General features: G+C 32.7%; 2 protein-coding genes across 3 annotated transcripts; one reads left to right on the forward strand and one right to left on the reverse strand.

Moving 5' to 3' along the window:
* Positions 1 to 1,415: 1,415 nt before the first annotated feature.
* LOC108226754 (uncharacterized) lies at positions 1,416 to 4,325 on the reverse strand. 2 transcript variants are annotated; one of them, XM_017401750.2, is made up of 7 exons: positions 4,129 to 4,325; positions 3,002 to 3,101; positions 2,635 to 2,920; positions 2,479 to 2,549; positions 2,116 to 2,389; positions 1,945 to 2,033; positions 1,416 to 1,841 (listed from the first exon to the last, which is right to left on the reverse strand). In XM_017401750.2, exons 2-7 carry the CDS (start codon positions 3,074 to 3,076, stop codon positions 1,593 to 1,595), a joined length of 1,044 nt encoding a protein of 347 aa, XP_017257239.1. In that variant the 5' UTR covers positions 3,077 to 3,101; positions 4,129 to 4,325; the 3' UTR covers positions 1,416 to 1,592. The 2 variants fall into 2 exon arrangements, with proteins under 2 accessions (XP_017257239.1, XP_063935173.1); XM_064079103.1 differs by having other exon boundaries at positions 1,945 to 2,030; positions 4,129 to 4,322.
* A 3,775-nt stretch (positions 4,326 to 8,100) lies between these two features.
* LOC108226566 (membrane-associated kinase regulator 5) lies at positions 8,101 to 9,534 on the forward strand. The gene is made up of 2 exons (XM_017401539.2): positions 8,101 to 9,130; positions 9,268 to 9,534. Exons 1-2 carry the CDS (start codon positions 8,242 to 8,244, stop codon positions 9,363 to 9,365), a joined length of 987 nt encoding a protein of 328 aa, XP_017257028.1. The 5' UTR covers positions 8,101 to 8,241; the 3' UTR covers positions 9,366 to 9,534.
* Positions 9,535 to 9,924: the final 390 nt, after the last annotated feature.

Genomic DNA, 9,924 nt, shown 5'->3' on the forward strand with positions numbered 1-9,924 from the left:
TGTAAACAATCAATGTAGAATCAATGAATGAAAGCATAGATAACAGAATGCCGTCACAACATACAATTTCATTTTCAAGTTGGTCAAGATTGTTAATGAAATGCACAAACTTCCAACCACCATCTCGGATCTTTGCTGAATATGACAATAAAAATCAGTTTCCAGAGAAAAAGATACATTTTGCTTTTGACAGAAAATAAAGAGCCTTACGCTTCAGAGGATTTCCACACTGCGAAAGATGAGTGATCATTGGATAATCAATTTCACAAGAGTGAAGCCCTAAAACATAGACATTCATATCTGACTGTCCATAATACTCAAAAACCAGCACTTCCCCGCCCTTGAATCCAAAATCGCTATAAAATGTGGACATTCCCATCATTATTCCTGTTATCTTATCAAAATGAACGGGGAGACGGTATCCGGTTCTCAGATTCAAACCAAACTCCTGAGGGAGCATGTTTGCATACTTTTGCTGGAAATCAAAGGGAAGTTTCAGCAACAAAATCAAACGAGAATTTAATCAAACTTACTAAGCATAAAATTTTTTTAAAAAAGGAAGTTACTAGACAGAATACCATCACATCTGAACAAATGTCCTTGCGGCTCAAAGCTTTAATAAACTTATGCGCCACAAACCCTGTGCATTCCATTTTCAGCTTACTAATCTGTAAGCAATATTAGTCTGTTACATGCAATCAATATTATCGGGGCAAAAACTATCAACACTATTTTACAAAAGCAAATCAGAGAAAGATTATGAACAATATGTAAGAATCATTAAAAGGGTTTTCAAAATCAAAACACAATCTTTAAAAGAGAAGATTATTATTGCATGCAATTAAAAACTGGGTAATGAATACAAATTTCAACTGAGGCAACCATAAGCTTAACGATTCTCATTACCTTCAGAAGATCAGTTTGTGAGGGATGCTCTGACTATGCCTTATTCTTGAAACACAAAGTAGAAAATGTGTACCTTTTTACAATACCAACATAAACCTCAATAAAAACAGCTTTAATGCGGTGGAGTTAGTAGTTGGCTTAATTTCGGGAGTTACAAAATAAGTGTACATTTTAATGTGCTATTAGCCGTCCACAAATTTGAAAAAATGTGGGTCTCCTTTTCAAAGAATTGGCAGCCCAACTGATAGTGTAAAATCCAGTATTGACAAAAAAAAGAGCAGACAAATTGAACCAAGTAAAAGTGAAATGGACATTCCAATATTATTATTATATTCTTTTTGCTTAAAAAATAAACAGGGAATACATTATCAGTAAATTATATTGATTAAGCATAAAACTTCTGAAAAGAAATACTACATGTCATAATTTAGTACTGTAGCAGATGTCCTGAAAAAGACTGTGCATTCAAATATAATATGTTAACTGGTAAAACCTGAGCACAGAAAAACTTCAAAAATAGCAAATTTGTTCAGACCACAACTTCAGACATATTACATCAGTATTTAATCAAGCACCATCCACCATTACAAACATTAATTCAAATAAATTGTCAAGCCAATCCAGCAAAAGACAACATAAAAATTTCCTAAACAGAGGACAATAACATTAAACTTAAAGATCCCAGATTACTGCTTCTTCACCACTCGAACATTAAAACGATCAAGAGAATCAACTGGACATTCAAAAATACAAATGTCCCCTACTTCCAAGGCCAAACCATCTCTAAGCTGCTGCCATCCATCTTCTATTGTAGAACGATAATAGTCATCCCTCCGGCAAATATCTAGCTTCCAAGAACCATTTCCAGAATACACATATATAGATTGAATGGTGTCCCACATGCTGCAGAGCTTCTTAAATAGAGGAGAAATATACTGCAACATATCATAAAAAACAATTTACAAATTTTAGTTTCTGCAATTTCATTTCTTGAACGAAAGCTATGTATAACCATTGAAAAAAAATAAGACAACTTACAACAACGTAACATTCGGGAGACATGTGTATTTCTTCAACATGAATTTCAAACTGGAAACCTATTGATGGATGATCCCCACCGGCTTCTACTATACAAAAAGGTAACAATAGTCAGAAACACAACGAAATGGTGCATTTCTCCTGGAGATGTTAATTAGTAAACATATTTACCAATAGAAAGTGGAGTTCCAGGATAAACAATCTCACAAAGTTCTTTGTCAAAAGCCGAGATTGTTATAACAGAATCAACATCATACTTAAACAGCAGCATATGAATTTCCTTGGTTCCAGTATTTTTTAACATTTCACAAACACAATCCAATCCTATGAACTTCCTAGATGAAGGACAATATGAACAACCAAACTTCTTCCCATTGCTAATAACATATTTCATAGGTTCACGGAAAGAAAATTCACAACGGTCCAAGAATGCCTCTGGAGGTTGCTGTTAAAACAAAAGTGGAGTTATCTGAATATAACAACTTATTAACTTATTACTAAACTAACTTATCTGTAACTTCATTATTAACTTACAATTTCATTTATAGTTGTTTGTCTGCCAGAATTAAACCAAACAAACCTCCACCCTCCATCGCCAAGAGTGACTACATTGAAAATGAAATGGTCAATAAAGATTCACTTCATTAAAAAGCATCTGGAATTTTAAGTGCGACACAAATAATAATTTACCTAATCGAGGTGGAGATTCTGGCATATTAAACTTAAAATCCGGGTATTTGATTTCAGATAAGTTACTACCCAGAATGTAGACATTGATGTTATATCTGCCAAAGTACTCGAACACTAGCAATTCACCACCATTCAGCTTAAAATGCTTAAAAAAACATAGAAGACCCTTAAAAACACCTCTACTGTGGTCAAATTTAACTGGAAGAACATAACCATTTCGAAGCTTCAATTCCATATCCTCATGTAGGTCATGAGCATATTTAGAACAGAAAGAACGAGGAATCATCTGTTATGACAAGATTTAAAGGAAATAAAAAGTTATTTGTAGGACTCTACATTTCAATCAAGTACAGTCATGAGAGAATACCATTTCGTCGGACAAAGTGTCCATGTGGGTGAGCTTGTGAGAAAATTTTTGAGCCTGAAGTCCACAAGATTCCATGAGTAGATAATTCAAACAGCAAAACCTACATTTTCAGCAAGATAAGGAAACATTAAAGGAGCAGTTCTGAGGGAAGGAACTATAAATAAAAATGATCTTACAGTTAGACGGATAATGAACTCTAAAGTTCTACAGATCGAGCGACTCTATATGGACTCGCAGGCTTCTTGGATAAGAAGTGTTTGTCTTCAGCTACTGAGCGGATGAAATGCTAGGTTTCTTATCAACATCATCTCTGTAAAACTTTACTCTCCCAAATGAGAGTTATTAAAATGAATTGGTACAGTTAACTGTTGACTGAAATCGTTGACTGAAATCTTTTATGCTGTGTCATGAGCTTATTGTAACAGATATTATTCCAAAATTCACGTGTAATTGTCCTTTTATGAAAGTGGTTTCAGACTAAAAAAAATTATATGACAAAAATCTACAATTTTTTTTAATAAAACATTCATTAGTTTCGATTTATAAAAAAGTTTCATCTTGGCTCTGATATAAGAGGATTTTGAACTTAGTTTTTCCTTTTAAAAATTATTCAAATTTATGCATATCGTATTCTCATAAAACAGTTTCCTCTCAAATTTTATATTAGCAAGAGTAAATGCTTTTAACAACATAAAACTAGAGTAATCGGAAAAAACAAAAAGTATAATTTTTTTTCCTTTCTCTTCATTTTATTATTGTCAACTTTATCAAATTTAAAAAATTAAGGGAACAAAAATAAGAGAGATCATTAAAATCGTCTTCTAATTAATTGTTTTAAATTATTAATTAATATTGTAGACGCAAAATATTTCACACTACCATGCGTAGCGGGCATAATTACTAGTACTATATATTTTTTTTATTTTCTAGATTTCGTTAGAACTGAGAACCATAATATCATATACAAATCTCTCAGTGTCGAAATAAGATACACGTTGTAATCACAAGTTCATAACATTGCAATATACACATCAAAATCTACTCTTAAAATTTTCATATAATTAGGAACTCCGTGTGATCACATCAATAGTGCAAAACAGTACACAAACCAAAAGACTGGAAATTACCGTGAAATTTATAGAGTCGAAAATCTGAGCGATACTGTAAGATGAAGTGGCGAGCATGGCGAATAGACAACAAGTTGGGAAACGAACAAGAACCTCTGTAGCAAGTTCATACGATTATGAATAAAGCCTCTGCTTTCTTCAACTAGTTTGTGATGTATATGTTTCTGCACAGAATCACAATCATGTAACTTAAAAATCGACGTTAGTTGAGATAATATAAGAATATGCTTCTATAAAAATCCAAAGATCCTCTATTATTCAACCCCACCTGCTCGCTGCTTCTGTTATAATTTACTTTAATATTTTATTTTATTTTAGAAAAAGTTATTATGGTTCTTCGATTATAATAAATAAAACAGAAACATGCCAGTAAAGTTATGATGTTTATCAAAAGGCTGGTCCATACTGATTGTGGAGGTGTTTCGTTTTATACGTCAAAAAGGTGAAAATTCTAAATTCTTTTAGAATCTTATTTTTATTTTTGAAATTTGATTTATAAGACTATAGACTATCTATGATAATTAATTATTATATTAATAAATTTTACTGTCAAAACCAAACTTAATTTAATCTTTGATAAATGTATGTGGCTATCAAGTGAACCCGTCTGTCTGACTAACCTTATTTTTCAGAATATAGAATTTATTTTTGGAGAAAAGTATATAAACTTTTATTTTTTTTAAATAAGTTCTTTTTTTTTGTGTCAAATATCGAATATGAAACAGCTCTTTAATATTTATATCTAAATAAAATATTAAAAAAACTATTTTTTTAAAATAAAAACTTATTTTTTCATTTTAGTGATCGCCAAACCGGGCACATATTACACACGTGCAGAAGTACGGTTTGGGCTTCGCCCAGTTCTTTGTCCGGATGATCATCTTAATTTCACTATTATCTAACTCCGGGCTAGCCCAGAAATACTGGACTCTTCTTTTTTGGTCTGGGATTGGGCTCTTCTTAAATTTGAAAATATTTGTATTCTGTAATCAGATAATATTCTGAAAGTTGGTCGTGTTGATGCTCTGTAAAGCCATTGAAGAACTTGTAGGACTATTAAAACAAAAACAAAAACTTGTAGAACTAGAAAGTATCCGAACAGTCAATTGCACTTTTAATCACATGTGCCATAAAATATGCACCATCGAAAATGTTATTAAATCGTCCAAATAAATTTTTAAGTATATAATTACATGTCATAAAAATGTACTGCACAAATACACTAAAAGCAGCAAAATCCTCCATGCAAAACCCTAACACTTAATACTACGATTCAAGTGTCCACAATATCATAGAGTAATAAAGTCACTTCTATTATCTGGTCAATGAAAAATAAGCATGTGACAGAGTAAAGCTCTGTTTGATTCTGCTACCAAACTCTACTTTCGCAGAACCAAAAAATTAAAATAACACAACCTTTAAAGGCAGTTTGGTCATTTTCCTTGAGTAATAAAAGAAAAAGGTGGTGTGCTTGGTCCGTGTATTTTAAGATAAAAATTATAACAATACCATGTTGTGAAAATGAGAAAGCTTAAAATTACCTATAAAAAAATTGAGAAAGCTTACTTATTAGCTAAAAGATAAAGAAATTGAGAAGGCTTTAGTTCCACTTAGCTCCACTTTATTTCTTTTAATTTTTCCTTTTAGAAAAGCTCATTTTGTTTTTTTTCCCCTTAGACTCAATTTTTTCAGATATAATATTTTAAAAATACAAATACATAGAATAGGGAAGCAATCTTCTTATTTCATATTTTTTATGTTTTTCATGTTATGTATAATAATTTCTTATTGCAAATGAAGCACCGATGGACAAATAATTTCTGTTTAGTTTCATTCGATATATAAACTTATTTTTTGGGGAGCTTGAAGTCAAAACTTTATGTTGAGAAGACTGTGTAAAAGGGGGTGACTAGTCCATAAAACACAAAACAAGCGTGCCCACACCTGCAACACTGAACCAACCCAATGGGTTTGTGTTTGTAAAGTGAAATAAAGATGGAGATGGAAAAGAAGGGAACCCAATGTCAGCTCAGTTTTTAAGATTTTTACCAAAAGATAAAGAAACTAGAGCAAGTCACTAACATTAAAGACCTTAACTTTGTCCCTCTAGCTTTGCCATTTTCTCTTATTCTTTTTGGCTCTTTTCCCTTTCTCTTTTCTTTCCTATTCTTTTTGGAAGTTTCTTGTCAACCTCCAATTTTTCGTTAAAATTGAAAAATGGTGAAATAATTTTATTCATGGTAACTAAATTTTAAGGAACATTGCCCAATTTAACCTTATTAACTCAATATATCAAAATAAGTTCATGTGTATTCGTATAGTAAATTACATCATAAATAAATAAATTTAAGAAATTTAATTGGACATGGACATAGCTGATATCTAATTAGGTGGTGAGGCGTTCGAGTGAAACAGTCGAAATACTTGTTCTTTTGTGTTTGTAATTTCCTACCTAAACAGTTGTAGTTTATTTCCATAATGATTTGAAAATTTTATACAGTAGTATAGTTTGATACATCATTTTCATTGACGAGTTGCAAGAAGTTTTTAAACATATTTCTCTCTTCTTGTTGAATGCATAACTATAATTAATTTTATATTACAATATAGAACTAAATTTGTTTATTAACGAGTTTACAAGCTATCTGAAATTTTGTATAGCAAAACAAATGACACACTTGACTTGTATAATACAAAATCAAACTGGAATTTTAAATCACAAAATTTAATTCAATTCAATCTTGTTAACATCGCTATACCAGATATTCCGTGTAACAAGACTGCAGCATAGGACATTTCACAATTGCAACTTTCAACAGCTCTTCACTTTGTTTAAAGGATAATTTCTTCAAATAATTACTCATTCCGTCCCAAAATAGTTTTCGCATTTGGTTTTGTGCCGGTCAAATTGACTAAAATTTGACTGACATTTATTAATATTTTATAATTGACAAAATAAAAAAAATGTCATCGGAAATAAGTTTTAATCTACTTTAAGATGTAATTTTCAATTTTTTAAAATAATGAGTGATTGACTTATAATCTTTAGTCAAAACTTAGTCAATTTGATCAACAAAAATCAAATAATAAGTCAAATACTTCTACTTATTATTTCGAATTTCGTTTATGAATATAATTATAAACTATAGGCTTTAATTTTAAAAAAGAAAATTTTGAAAATAATAAGTCAAGTATGTATTTAATCACCTTGAATTACGTGAAAAAATTAAAATGACAATTAAAAAGAAACATAAAATAAAGTTTTACTATTTTTAAATTTTATATAATTGGTGAGACGTTAAAAGAAAAAATTATAAAAATGACCTAGCTGAAAAATGTATTTTTATAAATGATTGGACAAAGCACTAAAATCTAAAATCTCACACATACAATTATACAAACCAAAGTGCAACAACTTTCATTTTCATAGTACCCAATACCCCCATTGCATGAGAAGTACTCGTATACAAAATTGTAGAGTAATGGTGAGTCGCTGTCATGACTGAAAAATTGGACCATAAAATGGGTAATGTAAGTTTCAATTGAATTCAAAAGTCTGAACCCGACTCACTCTGCTCCACCTGGTGCTACTCTGCCAAGCCACTGTCCGCTACTCTAGCGTCATTATCTCATTGTTGTATTGCAGCTGCTGCTTGAATATACATTTAGTGCATTTGTATGTATATCCACCAACAATATCAACACGACAAAGATGTGATGTATACACTAGCCTAGCCCCCCTCCTATCACATGATCTCTACTTTTCCCTTTTCCTATACGTATGTGACGCCACCTATATATTTCCTTCTAATAAAACAAACCTCCTCCCTGCATCCCTTCTGTAAAAACATGCGTGTTTAACTATTCCCCCTGGCCTCGATACCCCAATCTCTCTCCCCTCCTCTCTCTCGTCTCTCTCGTTTTAAATCTCTCTCTCGCTCGTAGCGGTATAGAATAAACATTACTTTACTCCAACTTTTTATAGTTTATATAAAGCTAGTGGATTTCACTCATTTCTTTCACATTTTGCTCACTCTCACACAAACACACACTCTCACCAATTGCGCTTTCAAACCACAACTATTGCAACATTTTAGTCTGGCCTTTCTTGCAATGGAAGTGTTCAGCCTGCTCAAATTCTGGCGAAATGCTGCCGGCGAATCAACCGTCGGCGACTTAGATGTTCGGAATCGAGCTCCGGAGAGCGACGACGAAACCGAAGATTTCTTCGATTTGGTCTTCACCGGAGCCGATTGCGAGTTTACACTACAGCAACAAAACAAAAACAAAAAAGTCCACAATGACAGCGACAATTCAAAATCAAAACAAACCGTTCAAAACAAACACAAATCGCCAAAATTACAAGCCGGCGAAGCCAAATCAAGCTCAATTCGAAAGATATTGCCGATCGAAACACATACGAAGCCTCAGTCTCCTATCTCATTGCTGAAAAGTCCGTACAGATTTCGCGTTTTCAAGTTCGGTGTTAAGGATAAAACAGAGTCATCTCCGTCACGTACGGCGACGAGTAAGCGATACACGACGGAGGAAGTTGAGGTTCCGATGAATACATTTTTAACCAGAGACAACAGCTTGAGAAGCAAAATGCGATGCGAGAATTTCGAGGATTCGTCGCCGGCTTATGAATTAGTTAGAAAAGACTCTGCAGTGCATAAGTATATGAAGTTGATCAGGCCTTTTTATGTAAAGGCCTCGAAGATTAAGATGTTTGATGTATCTCCGTCGGCAACGCCGTCATCTACGGCAAGTGTGAGTTCACCGAGAAAGTTTGTTGGCGAGAAAAGCGGAGGTAGAGCGGTTGTGTTTCGCGGTTTGTTGAAAAACCGGTGGGCGTCGTCTACCGTCGGAGTTGTGCCGTCACCGTCGCCGGTGAGTAGACGAGATGATTCGATAATGCAACAACAAGATGGAATCCAAGGCGCGATTCTTCATTGTAAGAGATCGTTTAGTTCGTCTTCGTGTTCATCGACGAGATCGCAAGGTATACAAATATACTTAATTTTTATTCCATTAAATATCGATAAATGAATAATTAATTTCGAGTAGGTTTATATATTTATTGAGATACAGTATGTTGTCGATGTGTAATGGGATGTTCGTTATTTGATTTTGTTACAGAATGTACTGTGCTATCGAGATCTGCTAGCGATTCGTCACATCAAAAAGCAATTAATCAGGCACGGGTATCAGTTGAAGAAAAGAGAAGTAGCATTTGAAGATGAAGAAGGCTCTGTTTGTCTTGTGACAGAAGTTGATAATATAACGAAAATGTAGAGCTAAAATACCAAATATAATTTGAAGTAGCGATCCTGTTTTTCAGTTCACCAAAACATGTTTTATATGCTTAATGTGTGTGAAGGGATTTTGGTTTCGTGTGATCAAGAATCTATGCATCGAGAAAAATTTGATTTCAAAGGCAATGTTTGGCGCTGAGCACATTTTAGACAGTTCTAGTTTTGAAATTTAGGAATTTGGAACATTTTGTGGGAGAAAAAAAAAAAGGAACTAACATGTTTAATCCTAGAATGAAATGTGAAATGTTTAGTTTTTATTTTTATGATTTTTATATATACTGTATATGAAAATGTTTTCTGTAAATGTTTCTTTTCTTGAAATCACCTGGGCTTCATGAAACAAATGACTCTCTCCCCTGCATATTGATACTTGATTCAAGTGGGAAAATATTCATGAGTGAACGATAATAGTACTAGTAACTTAAAACAGTAGATTAAAGGATATATGCATCAAACTTGAACAAATGGTCCGAATAAATAA

This window comes from Daucus carota, chromosome 6 (assembly GCF_001625215.2).
Source record: "Daucus carota subsp. sativus chromosome 6, DH1 v3.0, whole genome shotgun sequence".
Lineage (NCBI taxonomy): Eukaryota > Viridiplantae > Streptophyta > Magnoliopsida > Apiales > Apiaceae > Daucus > Daucus carota.

What these genes read in the sequence shown, in the direction of transcription:
- LOC108226566 (XM_017401539.2), top strand. Translation starts at nt 8,242, where the DNA reads ATGGAAGTGTTCAGCCTGCTCAAATTCTGGCGAAATGCTGCCGGCGAA. An exon ending in TTCATCGACGAGATCGCAAG is followed by an intron (nt 9,131 to 9,267) that starts GTATACAAATAT and finishes ATTTTGTTACAG; the next exon opens with AATGTACTGTGCTATCGAGA.
- LOC108226754 (XM_017401750.2), bottom strand. Translation starts at nt 3,076, where the DNA reads ATGGAATCTTGTGGACTTCAGGCTCAAAAATTTTCTCACAAGCTCACC. An exon ending in AGAATCTCCACCTCGATTAG is followed by an intron (nt 2,550 to 2,634) that starts GTAAATTATTAT and finishes TTTTCAATGTAG; the next exon opens with TCACTCTTGGCGATGGAGGG. An exon ending in TGGAACTCCACTTTCTATTG is followed by an intron (nt 2,034 to 2,115) that starts GTAAATATGTTT and finishes CTTTTTGTATAG; the next exon opens with TAGAAGCCGGTGGGGATCAT.